The sequence below is a fragment of the Lissotriton vulgaris genome, chromosome 2_2, assembly GCF_964263255.1.
Source record: "Lissotriton vulgaris chromosome 2_2, aLisVul1.2, whole genome shotgun sequence".
NCBI lineage: Eukaryota > Metazoa > Chordata > Amphibia > Caudata > Salamandridae > Lissotriton > Lissotriton vulgaris.
Window position 1 is genome coordinate 118,261,880 of NC_141688.1, and position 17,359 is coordinate 118,279,238.

The following is a 17,359-nucleotide window of genomic DNA, read 5'->3' on the forward strand; positions in this document are numbered from 1 at the left end:
CCGAACTGATGGAGGTATGCTATCATGGGTAATAATGGTTGTAATCTATTTCCCAGGATCTTGGCATATATTTTGTCATCAACATTGATAAATGAAAGGAACCAATATGGGTTGCAGAGGTAGGCAGGTTTCCCTGGCAAACTGGCACGGGCAATATTCACAAGGGATTATTTACACCAGGACAGGGCTACGTGGGCCACTGTCAGAATCAGCACTTAGTAGAACTAGCACTTAGAATAACTGTCACACCAAATAACAATTATAGATCACAACCAGTAACCACTGGTAACAGGTAGGTACACACTACGCAATACTAATAACCATAGGCCTAGATCACGCCGGGACACAAGCTCACTAGTATAACATACTAGGCAAAGCAAACTTCTAAGCATGAGCACCTTTAGAAGTGTTACACAAGCATAAAGGCAAAGCACATTACACAGCAATCACATTTAGGCCTAAACAATATAACTACAGTAGGCAATCTCTCTCTAGTCTAAACACATTAGACTCTGCCTCCTAAGAATAAATTACATTTAGGGGCGTACATCACACTGAGGTAAAATCTCATTGACACCAACGGCCATAGGTAAAACCATCTATAGAGGTATCACATACAGGGTGCATAAAACATACTAAATGCATTACATTTCCTAACACCACATTTAAAGCACATGACCTTTAGCACATAAACCACATTAGGCAATTATCATCACAAACATAGTAAGTAATCACATTGTGCAAAAATCACATTAGGACCTTGCACCCTATTCACATACCAGCCCCCTGGCCAACTGGCCATCCAAGAAGGGGCTCAAATGCCCTGTGTCCAGAATGTCAGGGCGCGCTGCCAATGCAGCGCCAGTCAGGAGTGCGCCAACAGCGCAAGCCTAAACGTCGCAGCTGCCCACTACTTGCTGGGCAGCTGATGACAATCACAAGGGCCTAAACGCTGCAGCTGGCACTAAGTGCTGCGCAGCTGTGACAGGCCAAGTTAGGGGTGAAGGGAGTACGACTCACTCCGGGATTCACAAAGAACAGGTCCCCCTAAAAGAAACAAAAGCCTAAACGGTGCAGCTGCCCACTACTTACTGAGCAGCTGTAGAAGTAAACCACGGCCTGGGCCCTCATTGGCCCTCAGGAACAAAAACTGCGCCTGTCGCTGGAGCCACCTAGGCTCTGAACATATAATGGGCCAAACGTTGGAGCCCTCTGGCTCTGATCATTATCAGCAATGCGGGGGAGCCATGCTGGGGCCTGCGAAAGTAAACAAGGTACCCCTGCGAGCCATCTGGCTATATCACAAATACTACAGAGCGTTGGAGCCACCTGGCTCTGAAAATCAACTATGCTCCAGGAGCACACTTGCTCCTTAGCTAACAACAGATGTCCCCCACGTTGGAGCCACTCATAGGCTCTTGAGTCATTAAGGCCTTCACACATTAGCCCTTAAAAATGAGGCGACGTTAGAGCCACACAGACTCTGAAATCGCCGTGTCCCGGGAGCCATCTGGCACTTAGAACTGGCTCAGCCTACTACTGTGGGGAAAGCACGGCTTACTGGCCCTCGGGACCCCCAATGGGGGCCTTTAAACTATAGTGCCCACGTTGGAGCCACTGAGGCTCTGGACACAACTGGGGCCTTGTTGGAGCCCTTGGGCTCAGAAATGACCAGCATAGCGTGGGGGCAGCCCACTGCCATCCCGGCCGCCCTACATGCCCCCTGCCACTGTGGAGCGCTCGGGCTCCTAAAGTCATCATGCCCCCACGGAGCCCCTCTTACTCACCGGGCTGCTTTTCTCTGGCGGGGGCTCCTCCGGGCGGCGATCCTTCCCAGAAGGCGGTAGGGAGGGGGGCAGGCACCGGAAATGTGCCTCGAGCCCTCCTCTGCAGGAACACAGGCAGCGCTGGCGGGGCTCTCTCTCCTCTCGAGAGCCGTGCCCTCACAATGCGCCAAGTCTTCACCCGGTCCCGTTTCTCTGGCGTCTTCGGCAATGGGGCTAAGCACTGAGCCAATCCTAGCACGGCTCACTGGACGAGCCCCTACTAACGCAGCAGCTCTTTCCCGGGGACCAGCCAATCAGAGCGCGGCTCCACAGGACGAGCCCCCAACAGCGGCTCAATCACAGCGCGGCCCCTTCGGTTTTTCGTCCGCGGTCCCGGGCTGAGGACGGCGAGGTTCTAAGGCGATTCTAGGCCCCGGGCAGCGGCGGTGATATGCAACCCGGGCTAAATGAGGGATAGGCTCCCTCGCAAGTCAGAATGACCGCAGGAGCGGGGTGGGCACCAGTCCTATAGCGCCACTACAAAGGCACAAACACGCGGGGTGGGCCCCCGCACACCACCAATGCCATCTCGGGGGATTCCCTCGCATAGGGGGCTGCAGCATCGCGCTGCGCAGCCCCCACTCCTCCTCCTCTGGGCCATTAAGAGGCAGCGCTTCCAGCAGCCCTAGGGGAAGCCAAAGTCCTGGGGCAGCGAACAAAGCACCAAGTCCCCCAGGTCCCCAATCAAGGACATACAGCCAAAAAGGTTCCAGGGCATAGCTGGGCCCAGGGAGACAGCCCTCCTGGCAAGTCCTCCTGGGCCCCAGCTGCACGGGGTCCAAAGGGAAGTTCCTGGGGGCAAGGTGGAGCAAGCAGCTCCCAACAAGGAAATTCCTCCAGCATCCAGGGGCTGGGCAGGGTCCAGGGAGGCAAGCCTTCCCCTGGGCCCCAGCAGCAGCATGCCCCTGGTTGTTTCAAGTGAAGCACAAGAACACTGACATGGGGCCACAGCCCCTCATTAATTACAGCTAAATCCTTTGTCTAGCAGGGTGTAGGCAATGTGAGAACCAGCTGGTTATGGGGAACTCCCTTTCACTGGCCAGGCTAGGGACATCAGACGCACCACAGGGGGTGGAGCCAGCATTGTGTGGGGAAAGCCCACCCCTATTCAGGTCCCAGGTGCGGCCCCTCCCTCACATCAGCATGCTAATCTCAACACACACAACTGGGGCAGACCCATCCTGACTCCTGGAGCCAGGCTCACCAGCCAGCTCCAGCCAATCACACGCCAGACACAAATTGCAAAAACATGCCAACTTCTAGAAGTGGCACTTCCACACTAGACACAATCATGCCACATACATCATCGTGCAGCATTCAATCTCACGACTTCACACATACCAAACTCGACCCTGCACTCCTCACACATCAGGAACTACCATGGTCACACATATTCCCCATGCATTCCTATGAGAGGGCAGGTCACTCTCACCACACACACAGAGAGCGCACACACTTTACACTGGACCACAGTGAAAAAGTGCGTAGAGACCTAAAATCACCAACACCAGGTTACAGAAACAGGCAAGGCAAAAGCAAAAAGTTTCGGGGTGAACCTGCCAAAAGGGCCGTGTCCAACAAGCATATACTACTCTATTATTTCTTTTAGAATTTTCTCTCTACCTCATCTAACAGCACATTACGTGGAAGCCGCCAGGTAAAGTACTGGGAGGTGTCTGTGGGCTCTGCAGTCTCAAGAAGGCTGGGGTAGGATCCTAAAGGGTTTGCAGTAGGTGAAACACTGATGTGAGGCATGTCTGGACATCTCTGGATACCAACCAGAAGTCTCATCTAAACCAGGCATTGCGAAAAGCCGAAATACAGGTGACATCCCGTGTGTCGATGTGTCTGTCTCCAAGTGTCTACTAAAAAGTAATTGTAAATGAGTAGGTACCCTCAGCACCAGCGTGGCCTCTGGGTGTAAGCTTTGAGATGCGCCATGCCAATCCAATTGCTCGGCCATTACTGCGGTGAAGTCAGCCTCCCATAGGATAGTGTTTGTACCGAGATTGTCAGCTTTCGCTCTGATTTTAGTGAAGAAGTCGGGGTCATCTCTATTTGGTCCGTACACCACAGCTAGTGTCACCGGCCTCCCATTCAGGGATCCGGAGAAATGCTACCATGGTTAAAAGGGCAATCTGATGAATAAGGCCACAATAAATGTCAAAATCCAAATAAACATCAACAACCAGCAAAATTCTAGAATTGCTATATTGGCAATTGTTAGAGAGGCAGGACTGGATGCAGTTGGCACTTTCTTTGGCATGGTAGATGAAAATGTCAATTATAGTATGCAATGAAGTGATAAACACATTTACATTATGCTGAACAAATCTAGATAGCTTAAAGTATGCTACAATATTATATTGGAAAAAATTGTCTATTTTGTTCAAACATACTTCTTTTTTTTATAGGATGAGAAAAACCAGTTGATGACCACTAACGTGTGGTTGAAACAGGTATGTTAGAATATTATTGCACTTACTGATAGAGTCTCTAGAATTATCTATTTTATAAGCACAGGGTAACAAATGTTACCTTTCAAGTGACAGTGTATTCACTGCGAAAACAAAATACTGTAGAGTGTTTATTGTACCCTAGATGATAGTATGTGAGATTAAATACAACATGCATAGACGCAAATATCACTTGTAACAAAGAAGGAGGCTTTGACAGGTTCCAGACCTTCAGAGGATCCAGGCATCTGTGCAGCATCGCTTGCCTCACTGGGTGAATTATATTACAAAAGCCTTCGGGCTGATAGCACTGTAAAAATTAACAGTAATGAGAAAGGACAGAGTTTACTGTGCTCTGCTTTTATTTGTCAGCAGTGCAGGATCACTCCATTAGCAACACAATCATAGCATTGAATTTGATATGCTTCACATGTGATTTTTAATTTCTCTCTCTGACGTTGCGTAAGCGGAATGTTACACGCAGTGGGACTGATTCACAAAGGCATTTATGAGCAGGAGAAGCTGGACTCCTGTAGTACCAACTCATGCACTGTTTAATCATTCTGTTAACTGGCTCCAAAGCATGTAAAATGGGCATAAAATGTGACGTCCATGGGAATATTCATAATAAATTACTACTAATAGAAAGGTCTGTGTATTGTTTGCCCATTTGCTAGTAGGGGGTTGGACATTTCGGGCTGATTCACAAAGTAATGATTTGTTGAAGTGTAGTACTCGTAAATGCCTTTGTAAATGTTCACCAGATAGTCTGATGTGGCGTAACGCAAAACGATGCCCCCGCTGGAGAATGCGGTGAGAGCCACCGAGACTATCATCTCTCACAGATTTACCTTAAGGTATAGACTGAATAGGGACCCGCTGCACTGCAGGGGCTGCATTGGGCCCTCAGCAGTGTGTTTAGGAGCTGAGGCTAGGATGCAATCTTGTTGACATGATAAGATTAAAAATGTCATAAATGATATCACTTTGTAAGGGGTGGGTCAGAGATGGAGGATACACAGTGAGAGAGGGCTGTGATACAAGGCATGTTGTTGTGATTTGCTGTCCAACTTCATAAAAAGCTCCCGTTGACCTTTTTTCCACACCATAATATGGCATACAGTACCATGCTGATTATCTTCCCAGTTCTGTAACATTTTGCATTGCATGGAGATCTTTTACAAGAGAAATATTGATTTATTAGCATTTACATATTTTACAGATGGTAAGCTAAGAACCGAAAGTGAATTGTATTTTGGAAAACAAAAATAATTAATTGTGACTGTCTTGTGCATTGAAATGTTTAACTTCTTAAAAGGATCAGGCATCTATCTAGGTTAACAATATTTGTCTATTGATATTTTTTAAGGAATGGATTGATGTAAATTTAAGATGGGACCCGAAAGACTATGCTGGAATATCAACTATTCGTGTGCCATCAAGTTCAATTTGGATTCCAGATATTGTACTGTATGACAAGTAAGATTTACACTGAATAATGACCTGGTGAAGATTGAAAATGGGGTGTGCATGAATTAATACAATACTTTGTACAATACAGCATACTTAACCGCCAATACAAAGCGCACCATAAAGCATGGATTATGAAAGGGTCGGTGTTTTATCTGACCCCTGTGCAAAGTCCTACCAGTAGAGTGTTATTTAACGCACCCAATCATCACTGGATGGGTTAAATATCTCACAGTTCATTCAATGTGTGTAGGTAGGTCTAACCTACCAGAATTTAACAGGAGAAATGTGTACAGTACCATGTGGATTGTGGTGCAGTCAGCTCCAAAATGTTCATGTTATTCCCCAAAAGCTTGTGATAGTTATTTATCGGATCCAATAAGTAATAAACCTTGCGTGATTGTTATTTATGAAATGTCACCTGATCACTTTAGAAGGATTGTTTACAAAGATAAACTTATGGATTAATTCGAGTTCACTTAAATATCACATATGCTCGCCTTACAGCAAGTCCACCAAGAAAAAAATTACACGAGGCAAAAACTATATATCATTAAAGAACTGATGAGCATACCTCAATCGTTCATCACATCTGCGTCTAAAATCTACCAATACACAATGTGATTATGTGCCTTTCAGAGCAGACATGCCTTAAGATCTGACTATTCCTCGCTCAGCAGGACTAGAGGGGAGAGGATGTAGCTTTGCAGCTAGAGTGGTCGACCTCGAAGCTGGGGAACGATGCTCAACATCCTGTGATTCTGGGCAAATCACTTAATCTCCCCTTGCCTGACAAAAATGAATGTGTCCTACTGTAATGAAACTGGCGCTATGTAAGGCGCTCTGATACCCGATGTCTCGGGTCTAGTTCGCGCTACATAAAACTCTCCAAAAAAAAAAAACTAAAAAAAGAGGACCAAGGGAAAGGGATAGATACATTATTACATGGAATGCGTAGTTACCTTAGTTGCATCAGAAATAAGCAGTTGAGAGCAGAAACTTAGCCTGAGGGAAGGGTACTCCAAAGGTGAAAAAGGTCTAGGCTGTAATAAAGACATCAATAAAACCCATAGGTTCGTGTGGAGGCCCAGTCACAGGAAACTTTTTCAAAGTTTTTCTGAGAAAAGCTTAAGGGTCACTAGAAGAAAACTAAAGCTATGCACGTCACGAATATTTCAATAGATGTTGGTATTTGTGGAAGATCTTGTACATCTGATAACATATTTTAACATATTTTAATTATCTCATCCAAGTTTAACGTTTTGAGAGGATGAACTTTTTTATATTTTAACTAACAATGGCTGATTGGCTCTTAAAAAAACATCCAAGCTAGAGAGAGAACATAAGCGAGATATGCAGATAATCCTCTAAAAAGTATTTCTACAGCTTTAAAGATTTCTTGTTTCATAGAGTGGGGTAAGTGTAAGGAGAGTCCATGGCCCACATGCATCATCGGGACATTTTGCGATTACTTATTTGCGAAAAATAGGGAATCTCAAATAAGGAATCGCAAAATGGGATACATCAATTTATTCGCATAATTTTTGCGATTCGGTGAAAATCGCAATTTTTACCGAATCGCAAGGATTATGCAAATTCTAAATTGCGAATTCGCAATTCCCATTGATTCCTATCGGCCAAAAGACCCATAGGAATCAATAGGAAGGCATTGACATTTTGCGAATTTCTATTTGCGATTCGCACAATGTCCAAATGACCCCCCTGCACCCCTGAAATGCATTTTTAAGTGCATGTTTCACACACACATGTCCTAAGGACATGTGTGTATGTAACGTTACAGTGTTTAAAATGCAATTTTGAGCATTTTTAAACTTTTTCGCAAATTACCACGAGGTTCACCCTCGTGGTAATTTGTACCCCCTAATTGCGAATTCGCAATTTAAAATGAAATCATGCATTGCTTTTAAGGAATCGCAAATTCGCGATTCCTTAAAAGCAATCGCTTTTTTGGAATTCGCTAAAAATAGCGATTTTCCCAAAAAAGTTTGATGCATCCAAAATAGATATTTGGGAATCGCAAATGGCCGAATTTACCGATTCGCACCGTTTGCGACTCCTAAATACCTTTTCAAAACGTATTATTTTCCGTGTTTATCTTATTCTGTCCGTTGCAGGCCCTGCATAACTTGGTGGGTCCTCTCTTTGTGGAGGGAATCCCACATGTTGTTCCTTTCAGGAGTGAGGCTGAATTTGTACAGAAAGGTGGTAGATTTTAGACCATGGTCAGAACTTTACAGGATCAGTAATCTGTTCTCTGTTCAATTAAACACCTGGTAGATTACTCAATTCAAAACTCTTTCAAGCTTTGTGACTTTAACTGTTTAAGTCTCACTACAGCTTTAGGTCTATGATAAGCCCCCATGTAAAAACACACACACACACACTCACTCTCTCTATATATGCAACACAGACAAACATATATATATATATATATATATATATATATATATATATATATATATATATATATATATTTTTTTTTTTTTCTTTTCAGATGAGACGGTAATGTCCCCGCATACAGTCATGTTCCCCTGCCCTGAGTGCCGCTCTGAGTATCTGGAATCCTGTTTTTTTGGCCTTAGCCTCATGCTGCTACAGTGTCTACGCAGAGGCTTTGGCCTGCTCCTTGAGATGAGTACACTCCTGGACCTGCCTTGTGGCCTCCAGAGATCTCCCTGTCATGGCAATAGCACGTAGATTAGTGGAGGCATCATCTATGTTTTGTGAATCCATGGCTGTTACCACACCTATATTTTATGTGCGACTGGAGTGGAGGTCTATAGTCCACGAATGTAAAGTTCCTTTCTGTGCACTTACCCAGATCCTAATGTAGACATCCCAATTGCTTGTTGTTTTTTTTGTTCCATGAGTCCTGTGTGGTACATGCATGGCATGCGTGAGTGAACCAGAATAACGGATGGCTGTTTGGTCCATGTTGGAAACCCCAGGCTTTGAGTTTTGCCATAGATGGAAGTGGGGTAATTTTCTCTGACGGGAGAATGTGTTGCCAACATTCCTGAAGCTAGAGGGAGGAGACCTAGACACTGAAGTGAGGGAAGAAGAAACAGGGTTCCTTTAGAAAATCAGTGATGCCTTCTGCTGAGTGAGGAGCTGCTGTTTAGCCCTACTGTAGCACTGCCATTTGCTGGTTTGTAGAGGCAAGGTGTAGCCCAGCAGACTCTTGTGTAAGGTAAATGGAGCCCTTTAGGTAAGGGCAAGCTTTTTGTCTTTCCTTCATACTTTCAATCTGGCTGAAGTCAGCCATGTGTAGAAACCTCACACCTCTGTTGTGGGCGTTCCAGGCTGAAGACAACCCTGCTCTAAGAAGCATCACTCTACACAAAGGCTGGGTTTGAAGAGTAGCCTGGAATGGACACTTGAAAGGAGACCCACTCCCAACGGTTTCTGAAGGTGGAAACAGTGGGTACAGATCTACCTATTTTTACTGTATAAAAGTGGGAGTCTACTTGTTATTCAGGTTCTCAATGGCCAAGCAATGGAGTGCACTGCAGCGTACTCTGAGGATTACTGGCCTCTGCTTGATGGACAGCTTCCCAGAGGTGAGGAGATGTCACGAGTCTGGGCACTTGCTAAAAGAGCAGTATACCTGGTAGGAAGCACCTAGAATTAAGCCTACCTGCTGAGGTGCCAGCAGGTTCACAGTCTCTCCAAAGAATGTTACTGGTGGAAACCAGGATGACTCGAAAGAGCCATATTGCTAAGAAGAAACATTGTCTGTATGGCAATGTTGCCCTGAGGAAGACCGGCCTGTGCATGGCTGTGGTGCCCTATGGTGTGTGACTGCATGCTTAATGGAGATCGGCCTATGCATGCCTGCTGCACTAATCGATTGGCCTGTGTGGAGCTGCACCAGTCTCAGAACACTTGCCCATCTGTGATCAAGTCTTCTAGGGGGATCGCTGTCCCTGTCTGTGTGTCTACTGACAAAGGCCATCAGTCGTGCAGCGGCAGGACTGCTGAAGATGCATTTACCAATCAGTGAGAATGAAGCAGATTGGCCTCACATAATATGTGGGAAGATATACAGCAGGAACAGGACTTAGTGATAAAAAATGAAAGACATATGCATATAAAGCCTGTTTTCCTCTTTTTTTCCTGAGCTTTACAAGGGTATCTGTCTGGGGTCACCTCACATGTTACGACGATCCATGGTGTGATGAGAAAGATTAGGACTCGGGGTAATGAAGATCACTGGCAATTAATAAGCCCATTGTTGACCTTACACCTCTAGGCTAAACGTCCATATTTAACATCCACTGGGTTTAATACTTCTCATTACTGTGTGCAGTATAGGAGAGCCAGGACTGGAAGAGTTCTGCCCTGGTGCATGCATGCCAACCTTCTGGGACACCTATGAGGGAAATTTACTAGTAATATATCCCCCCATTGCATGTATTCAACCCTATGGTATCAAAGAGAGGAGTAAAGGGCTATTGCTACTTAATCATAAGTAGAAGGTCCAGCTACAGCGTGCCCTAAAAGGATAAGTTAATGCAAAAATTTCCGTGCTGTTCCTGGAGAGAGAGAGGAGGAAAAGACCAATACAGTGTGTGATGCGAGTGGTGTTGTTAAGGTAAAGAGAAGTTAACCCTGGGAATCCATTTTGTTTGATGTAATGCCCTCACACACCCTTTCAGGTGTCATGCTTCATCATTTGAGCCTGTTCCTTGTTGGGTCGGCGGTGCAATACCCAACGGGCAACACCTCAAAGAGGGGCTCTTTGGCGGAGATCTTTTTCCAACAGCCGTATGGATGAGGTGCGGGTGTGGGGCCAGAATGGATTATTAGACGTTGAAGAGTGAATTAAAATAAAGCTAGGGGTACCAGGAATTATTTATTCGGGTGGTCCGCTGCTTTAATTAAAAACGAATTTCTAGAGGAGAGGGCTGGAATATTATGCTTCCAGAGATCCTCCAGATTGTGCTATTGTCTGGTCAATAATGTATTCAACCCTGTCAAGTTTCAATTGTCCTTGTGTGACTAGTTGTTCTTGTGTATGTTTTTTCTTTGCATTGTGCGACTTGTAGTCTACTTTCTCGCTATGTAAAACCAGGACTCCAGGCAAGTCCTGTGCGATGCAGTTGCGAAAGGAGAGCGCTCTCCTTAGCCAAGTAGGCTACATCCTGCATCCTGGCTTCTCTTCGTAACTGGTTACCGCACATATAAAACACTCACCGTCAGCACAAATTGGGTCTGGTACAGCAGGGGGAGAGGAGTTGGCCTAACTGCTAGGGCGGTCGACCTCGAATCTGGGGACCTGCATTCGAGTCTCAGCAATGACGCTCAACAACCTGTGATTCTGGGTAAATCCCTTAATCTCCCTGTGCATAAGGTGCAGTTCAGGGGTGCCGGTGGTGTTCCGCCACAGCGGGGCGGCTTCCAGATGAGTAAACGGAAATGGATGGTATCACCTGCCCAAGGCGGATGATTTGAGAGGTGTGATCTAACTGAAATTCTAAAATTAGGGTGCATGGGGTGATCGAAGCTTGCTATTCAATAGGTGACTTCAGTGCTTAGTTTGAACCGATGGGTGGGCCACTGACGCTCATTTTTGGGGACCAGCACTTATTTTTCCTCTTTAGACATTTCCCGAGAATAATAAAGGTAAAAAAAGCTCAATGGGGAAAGGAGGAAGAAAAGAAAAGCAGAACAACTGTCTCAAGGGGAGAAAATAGGAACCCACAGGAGTGAGATAAAGGGGCAGAAGTGTCTAATAGTGAATGAAAGAGGCCTTGGGTGAATTCAGGGGCGTAACGGAGGCCCTTGAGGATCCTGCGGCGCAGGGGGGCAACATACCCTTCAGAAGACCCCCACTGAGCCCAAGAGCAATGAATATCTGTGAGATATAGTAGACTCAGGGCCCCCTCAGCACAGGCTGCAGGGTGTCCTCATGATGTTCTGTTACTCCACTGGGTGAATTGAAGACGGGGCTTCCTTGGTTGTTCAGCGCACTGACATTTAATACCTCCTGCTGTCTGTGTGTTTTACTATCTCCTTCTTTGTTTCCTTTTGTATGAAGTTATTTGTTGTGTTGTGTTGAAATTGTTATTGTCGACTAATGTCCCCAAAACTACAGCAGGATTTACAGGCTTGTTTAGAGCTCTCCGCTGATTGGTGCCCAGTTTCATTGCAAAATAATTTAGCTTAATTTTGTCTGGGATTTGTAAATGTGTTACAGTACACATAATATTGGACGTAGAATGTTTTTAAAAGCTTAATCTTATTAAAACAAATCACAAAATTTCAGTTTAGCCCTCTGAAATGGGAGTTTGTCCTATCCAAGCAAATTCAGTGTAAATTTCTGGGCTTATTATCGATTTAATATTTCTCCGAACAATCACATAGCAAATATAGCCAAAGCCTGTTTAGGCAATTAACATGTCTAAAAAAATATGCTTCATTTCTGGAAGAGAACTTCCATTCTCCAGTCATACCTGCAATTAAACAATACCTAGTCGGTGGGAATGCTGTCTATTCGGCCTCACTGAAAGCCTTGATTTATAAATCCAAATTGTTCTAAATGCGACTTAATGTCAGATTTCAAAGGAACCAAGAGGTACTTGTAGGTCGCCAGACTTCTGCAGGCTTCACTGACTACCAACCAAAGATAGACCTTCTGTTAAAGCTGCTCTTCTAGTCTATCGGGCTGTATATTTGGGCTGCCCAGAATTCCTGGCCTTCACGTTTCAGTGCCATGCTCGTTCTAGTCAGCAATATCTGATTAAGATTCCCAGAACTATTGAGTGACAGAGCCTTCTTTCTGAGTGACAGCGTGCAAGCTACGGTACGCTGCCTCGTTCTTTTCGTTCAGAATCGAACCCATTTACATGTACAAATAAACCTTCAAGCTTTTTTCTTTAGATCCCGTTTTTAGCATTCTGGTTGCCGTTAATATGGTTGAGCATTGCGCCAATGTACCCTGGTGAAAGCACATAAGTGCATGTTCATACTCATTAGTGCTGTCCCTTTCCGTGTTCATCGATATCGACTCACTCAGTGTCTTACATTTTTGTTCTAGCCTTCTGTTGAAAACGAGTTTGTCAAATTGGATTGCTTCTCTTGAATATTCGTGAAATGTGTTTTTTTTTATTTCGAACAGAATTCATCACTATGCGGTATTGCCATCTAGTGGCTGTGTTACAAGTTTAAGTGGATTTGTATCGCATAAAATAGATCTGTTGAAGTTTAACATTTTGTGTGTAAAGGTTTTCGTTTTTTTAATTTCTACTCCACATATAAAACCTCTTTCATGTAAATCTGTATCATATGAAGGAGGGTCACAAGCCGACTGGACTACGGAAACACCCTCTACGCCGGAACCACAGCCAAGCTACAGAAAAGACTCCAACGCATCCAGAACGCCTCAGCCCAACTTATCCTGGACATCCCCCGACGCAGCCACATCTCCGGACACCTGAGGGACCTGCACTGGCTCCCTGTCAGCAAGAGAATCACGTTCAGACTTCTCACCCACGCACACAAGTCCCTCCACGACCTGGGCCCCAAGTACCTCAACGACCGCTTGACCTTCTACACGCCCACACGCCAGCTACGTTCGACAAGCCTTGCCCTAGCCGCCGTACCACGCATCCGAAGAGCCACCGCCGGAGGAAGATCCTTCCCCTGCCTGGCGGCCAAGACATGGAACTCCCTCCCCACCCACATCCGGCTGACCCAGGACCATCTCGCCTTCAGGAGACAACTCAAGACCTGGCTGTTCTCGCAATAGCAGACCCCCCTTCCCCCAAGCGCCTTGAGACCCTCCGGGTGAGTAGTGCGCTATACAAATGCCATGATTGATTGATTGATTTATTCATACCTAGAAATTCTGCGCCGCAGACTTTCTTTACACCTGCTGAACGCATGCAAGACCAAAGCCACCCTCCCCACGCCCTCCCACATTTTTTTAAAATTCAGTTTCATATCTCACTCACAAATCTGTGGGGGCATATCTATGAAGGTTTTACGTCATATATTGTTAAGTACAGCGCAATCCTGTCCTTTCCCTATCACACACCACAGGACGGTGATTTGCTGCACTGCATGATTTCTTAATAAATATGCTTCTTAGTGTTAGTGTCAAGGCGGCTGAAAAAGTTTGACACTCTTTTTGTAGCTTGTGCAGTCCATACCAATGCAGACATAAAATTCGAATTTGGCTTATGGAATACATATGTTAGAACGGTGGTTCCAAAACCTTTTAGAACCAGACTCACTTTTTACAACAACAAACTATTGCTACCCAGATTCCTTCAAAGAACATGAGGAGGGTTGATTTTTGAATGTCACTGCAGCATCGTGTGGTAACACATTGTCATTAACAGACAACACATTTTCCATGGAAATGGCTACTTACTTTGCACAGATATACAATGTTTCTGTTAAAACTATTTAGCATACGGACCTCAAAAAATATAGTGTGGAAATATTTAAAAAATATATATATCATTTGTGCAACACCAATTAAAGTGGCTTTTTTTGCTTTGATCCAATAAGAACTCTGTTTCCAACACTCTTCAGAATTACAAAAAAAAAAATTAATTCAGTTTTTGCTTTTCTAACTATTGATACATACAGTTCATTTATAGGTATTTACATCCTTAGATTGTCACATAATTCACTCAAAAACTCCTCTCACTTTACAGTCAGAGTCAGAAAAGTAAACACCAACCCCCACCCCCGATAAAAAGAATAAGCAGCAACATGTCAGTAGACATAGCCTGACATTTGACTTCTGTCATGGAAGCACCTCAGCTGTGATAAGATAACACAGAATTTAAAGGTATCTTTATTTTTTGCTTGGACTTCCCAATCCACCAAGTCTGGGAAAAACTGTGTTGAAGGGTCAGCGGTTAGCATTAGATGGGGCTATCAGGTTCTATTCGCTGTCCCTGGTAATTTTGGGGTACTAGTAAAAATACAAATAAATACTCTCTTAGGCCAAAGAGGATGCCAGCATTCAAATTTACAAGCAGCCCTAAAAGTTATTTCTGTCTTTGAAGAAGGTATAGATGGTTGGACAGCAGTAAACCAAAAGAAATATGTATTGGATGTTAATTTAGACTAACTTTTAATTTAGATGTAGAGCACTGTATTAGATTGAAAGCATATTTACATAACATGTTTAGTAAATACACAGAACTACATTGGTATGATGCACGAACACAAGGTAAGAAGACATATCTTCTTTTTTAGGTAAAACATTTTTTAATAACATTTTTGATCAAGACAAAACAAAATCAAGGTCAGGTCTGATACATGGCGTATCGGATGAACAGATCAATCGTCATTATCAACACACAGTAATTCTCTGGGCAATGTATCAGCACATAATGAAAGGGGGAAGCACATAGGGATCCCCCTCTCAGATCTCAATGCGGTGTATCTTCACAGGTGAGCAACTCGTTACCTATGGTCCATGGCCTGGGTGTGCAGAGTTCTATGTATACACCCCAGTGTCCAGTCTTTCCAGATTTTAAAGTATTAATGGGGGTAACCCCTAGCCAGATCAAGCGGGAGCTCCTGGCCCATGTAGAAATCCATGCAATATGCCGATCCAGGCCGGGTCGGGCCCTGCACTTTTCCACTCCTTTGCGATGTCCCCATTGGCCAAGAGCAGTCCTAACCACAGCAGGGCCTTCTGGTATCTGCTACCCTCTATATCATCTGTGATATGGAGCAAGATCAGTTTCTTATCCCGAGGAACTCTCCAGCCCAGGACTGTCCCTTATGTCCCCAGGAACCCCCGCCCAGAAGTGCGAGAGGACTGAACAGGCCCCGAATATGTGCAGTAAGCCTTCGTCAACCACGCTGCAGTGCAGAAAACTCCTGTGTCGAGTCTTTGGGGTGTAAATAAGACTCAGACTCATTGCTTTCTTTACGCTCTTTATTGGCACGTCTGTTCATTCCCTGACCCTACTCTACTCTACCCATTTCCTGTGTTCTCGCTCCTCCCTTCCTGTCCCTCCCACATATCCACCTCCCAACTACTAGAGCGTCAACTGGCATCTTAAACAAATGTAAAAGTCAATCATGTTGCAAACGGCCTGTTACCTCAATGACATTTGGCACGTGTCTACAGTACTTCAATCAGCCGTGAAGGTTTCCGGATGGTTCGTCGTGGTCTCAAATAAGCTTCTGCGTTCTCACTTTCAGATTCAACGAGAGTCTCAGGCCTTGACAAAACGTTACTGGTTACAGAACTGTCACCAGCCAGGATTCTTGGTGAGTCGGCAAGAACGTCTTTGACTGCAGAAGGGCATTTTCGAAAGTGTGACACATTTCTTGTGATCCTCTTGTTTTCAGACTCTGCGGTAATCATGGTTCCATTTTGCTGGGTGACTCTTAATGGCTAAGGTCGATAGCGGCAGTCTGTTTTGCTCTGTTGCTCTTGTTTGACCAACACCCAGTCTCCTTCATGAAGGGACGGGGTTCTGGCTCTCCTTCGTGCATCCGCATATGATTTCATTTTCTCTTTATTCTTTCGATCAGTGGCAACCATATCGTCATGTTCAAATTCATGCACCTCAGACTGTAAGAACTCATCCAGAGCGGGTATCCTGGTCCTGATTGATCACCCCAACATTAGGGTAGCAGGACAATTGCCAGTAGTTGCATGTGGAGTTGTTCGATATGCTCGCAGGACTTCGTTCAAGGCAACCTGAGGATCTTTTTTTCTCAAGTGCTGCTTGTTGGAGTGTCTTTTTCAGAGTGGCCATAAACCGTTCGACCAAACCATTAGCTTGCGGCCACAGAGAGGTAAACTTGCGATGTTTAAAGTTAAGGTGTTTGGCAAACTCCCCAAACTCTTGACCGTTGAAGGTTGGTCCATTATCTGTTTTGATTATTTTGGGTATGCCCCACGCAGCGAAGATTTCATCAAGGACAGCAATGGCGATGGCAGCTTTTGTTGACGAGACAAACTGGGCAATGGGGAACCTTGAATATTCGTCCATGACGACTAGGATGTATTTCCCCGATTGAAGAGGACCAAAGAAGTCCAAGGCAACGTCTTGCCAGACACCATTGGGTAGTGTGGACATTTGAAGGGGAGCAGGAGGTTCTCCCTGGCTCACCAGTTGGCATTGGGGACAGTCTTTGAGAGTCAGTTATACCATCTGATCCAATAGTAGGAACCACACTCTCTCTCTGAGGGCTCTTTTGGTGGCCACCACTCCGCGATGTCCTTCATGAGCCAGATTGATTACACCTTGGCAAAGTTGCATGGGGACGACTAATCTCTGGTCTTGGAGCACAAGTCCATTCACAGCGACAGATAGTTCATCTCCTACATGTTTGAATGCGCTCAGTTCTTGTCTTTCACTTGGATCTCTGGTTTCATCCTCGTCTGAGTGTCGCCAAGTGTTTGTTCGGATACAATGTTTCACTTGTTGCAAGAAAACATTTTGATTGGTGGCCTCGCAGATAGCTTCCAGCGGGACCGCAGGTGGCCTGGCCTGGTCAACCACGAAATGAATATATTCTTCTGCTAGGGAGGGCCCTGATGTGATTGTGACTATAGGGTGTCTCGACATGTAGTCAGCAGGATTAGCAGATTTCCCGGGT

The 17,359-nt window shown here is 45.1% G+C and overlaps 1 protein-coding gene across 1 annotated transcript in view; it reads left to right on the forward strand.

The window, feature by feature from the left end:
- CHRNA5 (cholinergic receptor nicotinic alpha 5 subunit) overlaps window positions 1–17,359 on the forward strand; it is a 247,414-nt gene that overhangs the window by 148,589 nt on the left and 81,466 nt on the right. Inside the window, exons 3-4 of the mRNA XM_086959420.1 lie at window positions 4,241–4,285; window positions 5,652–5,761. Of these exons, the coding sequence (XP_086815546.1) occupies window positions 4,241–4,285; window positions 5,652–5,761 (155 nt within the window). The remainder of the gene's footprint in view (window positions 1–4,240; window positions 4,286–5,651; window positions 5,762–17,359) is intronic.